Genomic DNA, 14327 nt, shown 5'->3' with positions numbered 1-14327 from the left:
TCTGCCCCCCGGGGGCAGATCGGCCTAATAACAATAGGCCGATCTGCCCCCGGCGGGGCAGAAATGGCCTAAAATAAATCCCCCCACCCCCGGTGAGCGACCCTTGCCTACGGGGTCGCTCCCCATGCTTGACGGCGCCAAAAAAAAAGATTCCTTGTGCCTAGTGGTTTCTGCCCCCCTTGGGGGCAGATTGACCTAAAATCGGCCGATCTGCCCCCAAAGCGGGCAGAAATGGCCTAAATACAATTTGCCCCTCCAGGGGAGCGAACCTTGCCTAAGGGGTCGCTCCCCATCTCTAAAAAAAAAAAAAAAAGCAAACAAACAACAACAAAAAAACACCCAAAAAAAATTAACCCTGGAGCCTAGAGGTTTCTGCCCCCCCCCCCCCCCCCCCTGGGGGCAGATCGGCCTAATAACGATAGGCCGATCTGCCCCCGGGGGCGCAGAAATGGCCTAAAATAAATTTGCCTCCCCACCCCCCGAGGCGCGACCCTTGCCTACGGGGTCTCTCCCCTTGCGTGACGGCGCAAAAAAAAAGATCCCTGGTGCCTAGTGGTTTCTGCCCCCCTTGGGGGCAGATTGACCTAAAATCGGCCGATCTGCCCCCAAAGCGGGCAGAAATAGCCTAAATACAATTTGCCCCTTCAGGGGAGCGACCCTTGCCTAAGGGGTCGCTCCCCATCTGTAAAACAACAACAACAAAAATCCCCGGTGCCTAGTGGTTTCTGCCCCCCTTGGGGGCAGATCGGCCTAATTAAAATAGGCTTATCTTCCCCCCTGGGGGGCAGAAAGGGCCTAAAATAAATTTGCCCCCAGGGGAACGACCCTTGCCTTAAGGGGTCGCTCCCCTTACGTGAAATTCACGAACAAAAAAAAAAAACTCCCTGGTATCTAGTGGTTTCTGTCACCCTTGGGGGCAGATTGGCCTCATAAAAATAGGCCAATCTGCCCCTAAGGGGGGCAGAAATGGCTTAAATATAATTTGCCCCCTATGGGAGCGACCCTTGCCTAAGGGGTCGCTCCCCACCTCTAAAACAAAAACAAAACAAAAAAATGTTTTTATCCCTGGTGCCTAGAGGTTTCTGCCCCCCCCCCCCGGGGGCAGATCGGCTGAATAATAGGCCGATCCAGGGGGTGCAGAAAAGGCCTTAAAAAAAATGCCCCCCCCGGGAGCGACCCTTGCCCAAGGGGTCGCACCCTCATGCCAGTTTCCTTTTTAAAATAAAGTCCCTGGTATCTAGTGGGCGTTTTGACAGCCGGATTGCTTTCAATCTGGCTGCCAAAACGCAGAGAGAGACTTCAAAGGGAAGGAAATAACTTTCCTTCCCTTTGAAGCCTCTCTCGGCCTCCCCCACGTGATCGGAAGAGAAATGCAAAGCATTTATCTTGCGCGCTGACGTCACAAGGTGGGTGGCGGGGGTAAGGGGTGGAAGGGGAAGGGCTTCCCCTTCCATCCCTGCCTTGGGGGGGACCCCCACAGAGGGAGCGTTAGCGCTCCCTCTGGGCTGTGTGCCCAGGACGTAATGGTTATGTCCTGGGCACGTCCTGGGCACAGCAGCACTGTGCTTCAGGACGTAACCATTACATCCTGGGCACAGAAGGGGTTAAGGTGGACGCCAGTTTCTTAAAGAATTCTACTGGTATCCCATTAGGGCTGGGTACTTTACCCGATTTGATTTTGGCTATCCCGTTTTCTGTTTATATAAGGTTTATGTCTTCCTCCAGGCTGTCTCAGTCAGCTTCCCCCAGGGTGGGGACAGGGATTGCCACCAGGTACTCCTCTATCTGGGTTTCAGTTGCCAGGGACCTCTTTTTGTAGAATTCCTTGTAATATCAAGCAAATTCCCTAGCTATGTCCTGGTCTGTGTCATAGCAGCCGTTCTTTGGGCCCCTTATGCTGTGTACCTAGCGTGCCTCCATTTCTTTCTTCCCCAACCACACCAGCAGCATACCAGCCTTATCCACGGTTTCGTACAACCTGTGTTGCACGGCTAACACCTGAGATTTTCCAGAGTTGTGAGCTAGTGCCTGGTACTCCTTGCGTAAAACTGCGATGGCACTCATGACGCTGGAGTCAGACGTCACCCGTGGCTGGCTTTCCAGGTCTAGGAGTCGCTGTTCTATTTCATCTCTCTCTCTGGTCTCTTTTTGCCTCTTATGGGGTATAGTATGTTCTGTGCTCAGTCTCTAAGGACTGTCTTGAAGGCTTCCCATACCGTGATTGCGGATGGCATGGAGTCCTTGTTCTCCTGAAAGTAGAGCTCGGTTTCCAACCGGGGCTCACCAGTGTTTTTTTCATCTTTTACTTCCCATGTATTTAATCTCCGTTTCGATCTCTCTTGCCGTATTCTGGTCCCTAGCCTGAGCCAGAGGGGGAATGATCAGTCAGGCCCCTGGACAGTACTCCACCTCCGCCACCTGAGCCACCTTGCTCGCAGGGGCGAACACATCAATGCGCATTGTTTAGCATTTCCACGCTTAAAGTTATTACTTTTGATCACAAAGTTGAAACTGCAACAAGTAAATTCAACGTCATGGTCCTCGCTGCGGGCAATGTTCTAAAGCATATAAATAATTGAATGATTCCAACCATGAAGCACTCATATTCCTTGTGAGAACTTCATTTGTCTTTTTTTCTTAAAAAAAGATACTAAGTTTAAGAAAATTGTCATAATTGGAAGCCCCTTTAACATCAAGAATGTTTTGCCTAATGATTCTGTGCAAATAAAAATAGCAGATGTGGCTCAATATGTTCATACCCGGGTTCTCCTCACACCTTAACTTAACTTCTCCTTCTGGCTGAAGGGATGCAGGGTAACCCTTTCCTCTACCCGACTCTGCTGTTGTCCAAGTAGAGTTGATATTCACTGTGTACAACAACAGTAATGTGTCAAAGATAACGCACGGTTCAGGTTTTGAAGCTCAGGTGAAGAGACACCACCATACAAATAAAAAACACAATGCTGGACATAAAAAGACACTCTCATGTTGAACAACAACAAGCGAGTAGCCAAGAATGGAGAGAACACAATGACCATGCGGGCGTGTTATTGGCATTTGTATTGCACAGATTTTGCATGGCTTCACAGCCATCTTCAGGCAAGGGTTGTGAGGTTTTCACTTCAAATCCAAGCCTGATCCGGAACGTAGGGAGTGGACTCAAAAGAGCATTTAGCTTGCCAAAGATGAGGTGCTCAAAGCATTTGGGACACCCTGGAAAAGGTTATGTGATTAATCTTTACTGATGATATCAGCAGTGCATTTGGGCCATGCTTAATTGGGTTGAGTGAACTATTGCATGTCTGTATCTTCCTGTGGAATGAACTAGAACTCCCACCAGTGTGTTCCAGTGCCCCCTAACGTTTAGGTAAATGTAGCCAATTCTACAAGTAATTGCTCCATGCCGTACTATCAGTCTCAGCTTGCTGGGCGTGGAAGGGACGGCACGCGAAAGGGAAGGTGGGGTGTCAATAAACATTAATTTAATTTAAAAAAAGAAAAAAACACTTGCCTTAACTCGCCTCCGCTCCTCCGTCACGGGCTGCAGGCACAGGCTCCCAGCCTGCTGTGCAGTCAATCCTGACGCTGCTCACAGCAGTGTCAGGATTGGCTGGGGCATCCAGCTAGGGTGTTCCCAGGCTGACTGAGACCTGGTGCATGCTCTCTCCAGCCTGGCAACTGTGTTGCTGGGCTGGAGAGAGCCTACTGCGCATGTGTGTTTGGCCGACCCGAGACGACCGGCCAAACACACATGCGCTCTGCGCCCGTCACTGCTCGTCACCCACCCCCTGTGGCCCCGCCCCTTTAGAAGAAAACAATAATTTTCTTTTAAAGGTTTTGCAGCTGTGCTACTGACGGGGGTGACGCTTCTTCGCCCTAACGGAGGAGCCACCCCTATGTACCATGCTGAAACGCCACTGCTCAAAGTGAAACACTGCAAGAAAAGAGAAGAGTAAGCCACCAATATACAAAAATGTGTGAGGGCAGTGAGAATGATGCACACAATCTGTAAGGCACAAGGGCTCTGAGGGTGAAACAGGATGATTGCAGCTTACAAGCCTCTCAAGTATGAGAGCTCAGTGTCGTGGCTGTTGAAGTGCAGTACATGCACTGCATGCACCCGAGGGCCATGAGTGCTGCAGACATGGTAAGTCTCTCAGAAATTACATTTGAGCTCCAGTGAACGAGGGAAGCAAGGTGGGGTTAACCAGTGATATATGGTGGGGGATAGGAACATTTGAAAGTTATTAAATTTCCTGTCTTAAAAATAGAACCCATTATTCGAGGTACTTTATCTGGAACTGATGTTGCTGGAATATGTCTTTCAATACTTGTGGATAGATTTAATCCTAACCTTGCGTCTGGTGCTATAGAAAGGTTAACAATTTGCAAGGAGGATGGGTATTCGGTATCTGTCCGCACTGTCTTTACCCATTCAGATTGTCTCTTTTGTAAAGTGATGAGCTTTTTAAAGAAACCATTTGTTTCTTTACGATGCATTTTGCCAGAAATGTATAGATTACAGTTAAATATTTGTAATAAGGTTCCCGATGTTAAATTTTGAAAAGGAATAATATGTGCCCTTTCCGTTTTCAGTGCTTTTCATAAGACAAACAGCAACATTACATTGATATGCATGCATTTTATATCTTTTTTATGTTCCTCTTTTCTTTTATAGCAATGGTAAACTTTTAGCTGCCATACAAGACCAGTGTGTAGAAATCAGGTAATAATATATTTTTTCTGTTTATTGTTTTTATTTGAAAGTAAACTTACTAGACGTGTGAAGTAATTGCATATCAGTCATGCCACACTTTGTTGTATTGCAACAGGCCGCACTTGGCTTCCGCTTTGCCATTGCAATATTACTATTTGACTCTTTCGAACATACTGTTCTCACCACATCCACTGAGGAGCCACATCCACCACATTGTGTTCCTTATCTGTGAAGTACATTGTTACCTTTACTCCTGAGCCTGGTGGCCTATCGCCTTGTCCCAAGTTCCCGCTTTAGGTGAAGAGTAGGGCCCATAGGTCACAGTACCTGCTGCTCTAACATCGGATGCGTTGAAAATGGCTAGCATTTCACTGTTACTCTTCCTCAGTTGATGCTGAAACAGTACCAATCTGCCAACACTGGTGGGCAAGAAGCACTGAGCAGACATCTCTAGAGATGATTGGCCAAGGAGAATTTGAAGGCAAAAGGCTATTTTGCTTGCTTGGTGCAATGTAATATAAAGTTTCCCCATTGTATACTATACAAGTTCCATGTTTATTTCCTCCAAATAAATTACGTATCGTTTAGAATATAATTGTTGAATTTTGCTTATGATATAATTGTATATAAATTGTTTTTGGCACAGAAATTATTTAACTATCTTTGCACGTAAAGCTTGCACTGAATTACAAAAGAACAGTGTGACTGTTTCCTCAAAATAAAATAAATATGTAATGAAAAGGAGATTTTGCAGTTAATAATGCAATCATTTAATGGTCATTTGTATTTTAGTTAAATAATGTTTTCGAAATCAAACGCTTAAAGGTACTTGGCAAAAATGGGGCATTTCTCTGGATATGGTAATCTTTGACTAAGTAGCCTTGGTGTTGGCATCCAGACCTTATTAATAAACCACAAGACTATTTCAATATGCATGTTAATACAATATTTTGCAGTGTTAAAAAGGATGTAACCATGTACTGTTACAGTGTGCGACTTCAGCTGTGGTGAAAGCCTAAGCCATCACCAAATGGAAAGTCCTGGATGACTCATTATAGTTCTGTACATTTTCAGATCCGCAAAAGATGACTTTGGATCTATTATTGGGAAATGTCAAGGTAAGTGTTGCATGAGAAAAATCTAGCCTGAATAAACTTGGTTCACTTAGTATTAAATAAATGACTGCTGTATTGATTGTCTTCTTTGAAAAGGTCAAAGGGTAGGACATGTTGGCACGTTTTCATTTCCACACTAAAAGTAAGAAAATTCCAAAGACCACCGCATATTGAAGTTTCTAGATACAACAGTTCTGAAATTGCCTGGCCAGATGTGCAAAGCAGAACTTTGGCAAGGTCACCTGCTGAGCCTTAGTGCTGCTTCTGAGCCAGTGCATAGGCGTAAAAATGTGTCTTGGAGCGTTGATGCAGTAGGGAAAAGCGCCCGCTCCGCAGTGGGGGGGCGTGGCCCATTAGGAGACGGGGCCGCCAAGGCACTGGGGCACTCCCCCCTTTCCTTCTGCCGGGGGTGCCGGAGTTCGGCCGGATTTCCGCCCTGACGCCTCGCGAGGCGTTAGGGCGGAAGTCAATTCCGCAGGGGGCATGGCGTGGGGCCGACGTTCGCCGTGCGCCGGTTCCGGCCACCGCATACTGGTGGAGAGCTTTTTAAAGGCCCCCCCAAGAAGGCTAGACCTTCTTTTCCTGTGTGCGGCGGCGGGACCTGGCGTGCAGCCCGCGATTGTTGTTGCTGTTGGTTGCTGTTCCTGCCTTCGGTTCCTGTTCCCGCCTGGATTTCCCTGGAGAAGTCTGCCCATCTGAGGTGAGTTTCGGCGCGGCAGAGGCTTGCACGCACTGGGGTGTGGGAGAGCAAGTTCGGCGCTGCAGCCCGGGGACGGTGTGCGGACGGTCGCATAGGCGTTATTCAAAGTATTTCTGGGCGGCATTGATATATTTCGCCTATTTGTGTTTGGTGCTTTATCGCAGCCTTACGGGTTACATGATCCAGGTCAAACTACGGGCAAATGGTAGCGCAGCAGCACGGGGAGTCCTTCTGACAAAGGTGTTACGTTCTATTGCGCGTTGAGTGTGCATTATTGTTGCCGTTTTAACGCGTTTCTTGCTGAAAAACAAAAAAAAGAATTGTGGGGGTTTTTTGGGTCCCGTCTGGGCCGTGTGTGGCTGCGGGAGCCCAAGTTGTCTACAACGAGGTGTGTGGCCGTTTAGGCGATTTGCGCCGTAAACACTGCGTTTACCAAGCGCGGATTTTAAAGCGCATGCAGTTTTGTTCATGACGCGCGGCGTGGTGTTATTTGGTTGAAGTGCCTTTGGGCAACATTACCCAGTGGAGGGGATTGAGGCAAAGAAATACATATACAAATAACTAAAATATAAAGTCATTGGTGACCCTCTGCGGCCTTGCTGCTCGGGTTAGGTGTGTCACTAAGAATTGAATTGCTGAAATTTTAAAAGCTGGGTTGTTCCTTGGGGCTTTCTCAGTTGTTGTTTTTGTTTTAAAAAAAAAAAAAACAGTAATTTTGTGTTGGTGGCACATTTGTTTAGGCAGGTTGTCAGGAGGAAAAAGCATTCCTGAAGGGTGACCTGGTTAATCCTTGTCTTTGACGCTGTTGTGTTTACATTCTTTTCAGGTTCATTAAAAAAAAAAAAAAGGACGGGGGTTATACTAGCGATTAATCAGCCTTAGCAGTTTCCCTCAGGTTAGGGCCCCTCCCTGTAGTCCAGCATGCCACCTAAAAAGGCTAGCACTCATAAAGGGAATGGGCGTGACCCAGAATTATCCCAGCTGCTAAGATTAGTTTTAGAAAAATTGGGGAGCGAGGACATTGTTGAGGGCAGCGGGGGTCCCGAGATGGTGGGGGGCAAAATTAGGGGTTCCTGCCCAAAACGGTCCCATGTGGCCCCCAGCGCGGCTTTCCCCCCGGTTAAGCGCAGAAGGAATAGTAAAGCGCAGGTGCCGGCCACCATCATACTGACGCCCCCGCAGCAGTCCCGGCCACCATCGTTCTGTCGCCCCCTGCAGCAGCTAGCCTCCCAGGACAGTTGATCATGCCCACTGCCGCGGCCCCGCTCACTGTGCCACCCCCCACGCCGCAAGTTCTTAACTCGGGTCCACGGCTCCTTCAGGCGGGGGTATAGAAGGGGTCCTAGCTGATATTCGTAAGTCCTTGGCGGCCTTAGCACCTACAGTTCAGCCCGGGCCATCACCCACACCTCACCAGGGGGTAGCTGTTTCCGTGCCGTCGGGTCCACCGCCTGTGGGCTTGCACGATTCCCGGGCGCAAGATCAAGAGCCATCTAGGCTGGCGTTAATGGAAGTGTCTAAGCTATTGGCCGGGATTAACGCCCCGGCTACCACCGCCCCACCACCCACTACACCATGGGGGGCAGACGGGTCGTGGCAAAACACAGTAGCAGACTTAAAGCGCCAGGTAGATTCCCTAGTTGCAGTGCACTCCTCAAACCCGCTGCAGTCCTCGAACAATAGCCCGTGTGTCGCCCTGGCACCGAGCAATTGTCTCTCATTACCCCCACCGGTTCAGAACGTCCTGCCCAGCTCAAGCAAGCTTCCGAGTCCGGACATCCCGGCCAAGGAAGGGACGACAGACTCGTTATTATCCAGACCAGGTAAGCTGGCAGCCCACGTTAGCACAGAAACGAGGGAAAAAATTTGGAAAGGAGACTTCGTGGACATTTTCTTTTTAATAAGGGCTAAAAGAAGGGAGATTGAAGTGAAGGAGAAGGAACCTAAATCATCTTCCTATAGTGAAAGAAAGCCAAAAATTGAAAACATCACAAATTGGCTATTTGGCTTAAACGTTTTTATGTCAATCCTGTTGGAGAAAAAAACAGAGTTGGGCTCCTCTTTCATTTATTATGCCAATAAGATATTGAAAGCTCAACACACGTACGGGGGGTTGGCCTGGTTAGAATACGATAGGGATTTTCGTTGGGCAAAAGTAGAGGATCCCTCCATTGGGTGGGATCAAACAGAAGTGAATGTGTGGCTCGAATGCGTTAACAACAAGGTCCCAGGGAAGCAGCCCTTTAGGCCCCAGTTGTCCGGTGAGAAGAAAGGGTCTTGCTAGGCATTTAACAGAAAGACGTGTTCACGTCCCGCAGAAACATGCAAATTCAAGCATAACTGTTCCTTTTGTGGACACCCTTCCCATCCTGAATCCAAATGTATTAAGAAATCTAAAGAGCGGTGTCGAGACCCCAGTTAACCATCAAATTGACCCTCCTCTCCCCTCCCCGATCAGGATAGAAGCGTTACGCCCTTGGTTACAGGCTTACCCTTCTTTGGACGCAGCTTCGGTACTTCTTAACGGTTTTTCCTTTGGCTTCAGGATACCCGCCCCTAATGTTTCTCCTGTAAATCACTGTAGGAACATAATATCTGCCTTACAGAACACTACGGTAGTTGCCAGAAAACTGGAGAAAGAGAGGTCCCTGGGCAGGCTTGCTGGTCCTTTTAGGTGCCCTCAGCTATCTGGTTTTGTGTGTTCCCCGTTGGGGGTGGTTCCTAAAAAAGAAGCAGGTCAGTTCAGATTAATCCACAATCTTTCGGCCCCTCGGGGGTCATCAGTTAACGACGCCATCGATCCGCAGCTATGTTCAGTTCGTTATGCGTCAGTGGATAATGCGGTAGAGAAAGTTAGGGCACTGGGCCGGGGGTCTATGTTAGCAAAAACCGACATTGAGTCTGCCTTCCGTCTGCTTCCCGTGCACCCCGACGACTACCACCTGCTGGGTTTTCAATTCAGGGGGAGTATTACTTCGACCAATGCATGCCCATGGGTTGCAGTATATCTTGCAGTTATTTCAAGCAATTCAGCTCCTTTCTTCAGTGGGTGTTCTCACAACGTACGGGGCACCGAGAGGTCATTCATTACCTGGACGACTTCCTGATTCTGGGACCCCTAATTCTGACAGGTGCAGGTGGGCCCTTCAAGCTTTAATCGCATTTTCGAAGAATTTGGGGTTCCTTTGGCGCCAGAGAAAATGGTCGGCCCCTCTACTTGCATCACTTTCCTGGGGATTGAAATTTACTCCATGGCCGGGGAGTGCCGCTTGCCTTTGGATAAACTGTTGGCCTTCAAGGAGTCCATTAAGGCTATATTGTCTCAAGAAAAGGTGACCCTGCACCAGCTTCAGGTACTGGTGGGTCAGCTGAATTTTGCACTGAGAATCATCCCCATGGGCCGCCCTTTTCTAGGTCAATAGCTCGCTCAATGGCGGGGCTGAAGGAAAAACACCACCACGGCCGGCTGTCTAGAGAGGTTAGGGACGATCTAAGGTTGTGGGATCTGTTCCTAAGGACATTCAACGGGTCGTCATTTGGCCGCAGAAAGCAATATCCAGCCCTACGCTGGGCCTATACACGGACTCCTCGGGTAGCATAGGCTTCGGCGCAATTTTGGGCCCACTATGGTGTAGGGCAGACTGGCCTAGAGATTGGGTCAGGTGGGGTTGGACCAAGAATATAGCGTTCTTAGAATTATTCCCAATTGTGGTCGCTGTGAACATCTGGGCAAGGGAGTTCAGGAACAGGGTGGTAATTTTCTGGTCTGATAACATGGCGGTGGTAGAAGTTATCAACCGCCAAGGGGCTTCCTGCCCTTTGGTCTTGCGCCTTTTGAAACACCTGATTCTGGCTTGTCTTCAGCACAACATCACGTTCAAGGCCAAGCACGTGCCTGGGGTGCATAACAACGCAGCTGATGCATTGTCTTGTTCATTAATGCAGGATTTTTTGCGGTATCACCCCCAGGCGAAGGAGAATATGACGGAGTTCCCAGAATCTCTGTGGAAGATTGGTGCCCCTCCCTCCCAGACTTAGTAGCGTCATCCTTGGCCCCACGCACAAAAGCAGCTTATGAGAACAGTTTTTTCCTTTACAGGCGATTCTTGCATTCTCGGCATATTGCAGATACATTTTCTGAACCTGCAGTGGGGGCGTTTCTTAAACATCTGCGAAGCCTAGGTGGTCCTGTGTCATGCGCGAAGGCTCACTTGGCGGCGTTACGTTTTTTTCGCAAAAATAGTTCGATTGGAGAGGCCTCTGAATACTTTTATTATAAAACAGGCCTTGATGGGTTGGGCCAAGGGATCCCCGGGTAGCTCTGATGCCAGGCGTCCCGTCACCCCTCCTTTGCTAGAAAGGATTTTAAGGGCGCTCCACACCGTCTGCTCTTCCCCCGCCGAGGCGGCGCGGCCTTCACTTTGGCCTTTTACGGGGCTTTCCGCATCAGCGAGTTAGTAGGCTCTTCCAAGGGTGACCACTTAGGGGGCCTACAGCAGAAAGACGTAATGGTTTGCAATGGGGCTCTATACATTATGTTGCGTAAATCAAAGACCGACCAGCTGAAGAAAGGAACACGCATCACACTCGGTGAGGCGCATGGTTCCCCCTTATGCCCTGTGTTAATCACAAATAATTATCTTGCGGTCCGCCCTATGGCAGAGTCTCCGGCCTTTTTTATTCACCCCTGCGGAGACTGCCTGTCACGCTACCAGTTCGCGGAAGTCTTTAAATTGTCCCTGAAATCAATCGGAGTGGATCAGCAAGGATACTCATCCCATTCCTTTAGAATTGGCGCAGCCACTGTAGCGGCGGCAGCAGGCCTTCCAGCGTCCGCAGTAAAAAACATAGGTCGTTGGTCTTCAGAGTGTTACAAACGTTACATCAGGCCAGATTTGGTGTAGCAGTGACTGGGTTGCTCGGTGGTGATATCTCACGCGCATGTTTCTTTTCTTTCAGTCAAATGCCTCAGCGAGTAGTCTGGGTATTGGGGCATTCATTTGTCCTTCAGGCGGCATACCGGGTGCAACAGCTCCGTGGGTCGAAACCGGCAGACATGCACAGCGTGGCATTTCGGTGGTGCGGCATTGGCGGAGGAGGCATCACCCAGCTGCAAAATTTGGTCGAATTGGCGAGTGGTCGAGGGGGACTGCAGTCTCCGGATCTAATCATCATTCACTTGGGGGGGCAATGATTTAGTGCGTTTAGGCCGAAAAACCCTTAGGGAGACGGTATTCCTTGAAATCACAAGAGTGGCAAAGCAATTCCCAGGGGCAGCATTCGCCTGGTCGCACATGGTACCACGTCGTAAGTGGGGGGCAGGGATAAGATCTCGAACCATCAATGTGTCAGTTCGCCGGCTTAATGCCGAGATGGCAAAACTCTGCCCAGGCCCTGGGCGCCTATGCAATATCCCCCACAAACTGCTGAAAAGCGCGCTCATGTTTCACAACGACCAGGTTCATTTGTCCGACGAGGGAACCGACCAATTTATCCGTGACATGTGGGGTTTTGGCTGCAGCCTCTTTTTGGGTGGGGAGGGCGAAAGACCTTTTGGGCCCTGGTCGCCCTTGTGGCGGAAATTGAGATAAAAAATGTGACTAGAAACAATAGGAGGGGGTCCCCAAGGTGGGGCCCCCAGGAGGACATCTGGGATAGGATCCTGAAGTTCTGAGCCAACCAGCGGATGTACACACCAGATCAGGGGGTAAGAGACCTCAGATCGCTGGGGGAGAACATGGGACTCCAGCTCTTGGCTCCCCCCATTACACCCCAGGGCTGATTGGTGTTTGGTGGGGGGGGGCGGAACCCTAAACTGGAGGACAAGGTACCGTGTAGTCAGGGTAACCGTCCCTCCTACGGATACAGGTGAGACATGGGTCACCTGTGTGGTCCAAATGGTGGTTCAGGACAGGAAGGGATCCTGTCAGATTGGTTATGGTCACAAGAATTTCTCAATAACATGTAAATACAAATGTTTTTCTTTATTGACTAACCTTGCTATACTTGCTATTTGATTTTTGGCTTGTTGAAGTTATGAGTTATTTTGAATCATGTCTTTTTGAAAATAAAAGATACTTCTTCCAACGAGTAAAGCTTGTTGTCTTGTGTATTCCTGGCGGGGGAGTGTGGGCCGTTTTGGAGGCCTCCGGATCCTAGGGAAAAGTGCCCGCTCCGCAGTGGGGGGGCACGGCCCGTTAGGAGACGGGGCCTCCTAGGCCCTGGGGCACTCCCCCCTTTCCTTCTGCCGGGGGTGCCGGAGTTCGGCCGGATTTCCGCCCTGACGCCTCGCGAGGCGTCAGGGCGGAAGTCAGTTCCGCAGGGGGCATGGCGTGGGGCCGACGTGCGCCGGTTCCGGCTTCCGCATACTGGTGGGGGGCTATTTAAAGGCCCCCCAAGAAGGCTAGACCTTCTTTTCCTGTGTGCGGCGGTGGGACCAGGCGTGCAGCCCGCGATTGTCCCACCCACCCTCTCCTTTATGTTAGTAGTTTGGAAAGAAGTTGGGAAATTGAGATAAAAAATGTGACTAGAAACAATAGGAGGGGGTCCCCAAGGTGGGGCCCCCAGGAGGACATCTGGGATAGGATCCTGAAGTTCTAAGCCAACCAGCGGATGTACACACCAGATCAGGGGATAAGAGACCTCAGATCGCTGGGGGAGAACATGGGGCTCCAGCTCTTGGCTCCCCCCATTACACCCCAGGGCTGATTGGTGTTTGGAGGGGGGGCGGAACCCTAAACTGGAGGACAAGGTACCGTGTAGTCAGGGTTAACCGTCCCTCCTACGGATACAGGTGAGACATGGGTCACCTGTGTGGTCCAAATGGTGGTTCAGCGCAGGAAGGGATTCTGTCAGATTGGTTATGGTCACAAGAATTTCTCAATAACATGTAAATAAAAATGTTTTTCTTTATTGACTAACCTTGCTATACTTGCTATTTGATGTTTGGCTTGTTGAAGTTATGAGTTATTTTGAATTATGTCTTTTTGAAAATAAAAGATACTTCTTCCAACGAGTAAAGCTTGTTGTCTCGTGTCTTCCTGGCTGGGGGAGTGTGGGACGTTTTGGAGGCCTCCGGTTCCTAATGCTCTTAAATGCAACTGGGAGCTATATTTTTCTGCAATGCTTATTTTGAGGTACTCTGTTTGGCCTAACTCTTAAAGGTGTTTTGACACTCAAGTGCAACTAATTTTCAGCTCATTTGCAAGTATAAATCCGCAGTCGTCATTTACAGAATTGAGATTTGTGTAATTTTACCCTCAATTATGTGATTTGAGAATTGAGAAAGTTGGGCCGTCTGGTGAAATTTCATTAATGTTTGCAGAATGAAGGTCTTTCCTGCAAAAGTGTAAGTGGCAAATGCTATAGAGCGCCCGCCAGTAAAACACCAAGATCCTCAACAGAGTCACCAGTGTACTGAAGTACAAAACTGAGAAGGCACAAAATTGATTATAAAAAACGTTTTTCATAATTTCTTAATTTTCTAATACTAATCCAAGGTCTTGATTCGTTGGTGTCACTAGGAAACTAGTACAGTTCACCCAATACGATTTCCATTTCATTCAATTTAGTTTTCTCAAAATGAATACAGTAGTTCATCCACTTAACTTTTCTTAGCCAACATGTATTTTGTGATAATTGGTTCGTAGGATCTTAGTTTTATGATTGATTTAATCTACAGTAGCAGAGGGCGTTTACTAGTTTTTCAACGTTCTAGCGTCATTTCTTAGTTATTGTCAGGGTTGGAAATCTTCACTGTACATTCGGTCCCAAAGCCGGGTTATAACAAATTCTT

At 48.7% G+C, this 14327-nt stretch overlaps 1 protein-coding gene across 2 annotated transcripts in view; it reads left to right on the top strand.

Moving 5' to 3' along the window:
• The window catches only part of NBAS (NBAS subunit of NRZ tethering complex), a 1762396-nt gene that overhangs the window by 189691 nt on the left and 1558378 nt on the right, over window positions 1–14327 (top strand). For both annotated transcript variants that reach the window (XM_069235962.1, XM_069235961.1), the window contains exons 5-6: window positions 4679–4726; window positions 5792–5835. In XM_069235962.1, coding sequence (XP_069092063.1) covers window positions 4679–4726; window positions 5792–5835 — 92 coding nt within the window. The remainder of the gene's footprint in view (window positions 1–4678; window positions 4727–5791; window positions 5836–14327) is intronic.

Source organism: Pleurodeles waltl, chromosome 5 (assembly GCF_031143425.1).
Source record: "Pleurodeles waltl isolate 20211129_DDA chromosome 5, aPleWal1.hap1.20221129, whole genome shotgun sequence".
Classification (NCBI taxonomy): Eukaryota; Metazoa; Chordata; class Amphibia; order Caudata; family Salamandridae; genus Pleurodeles; species Pleurodeles waltl.
This window is presented reverse-complemented; position numbering and strand designations above follow the sequence as displayed.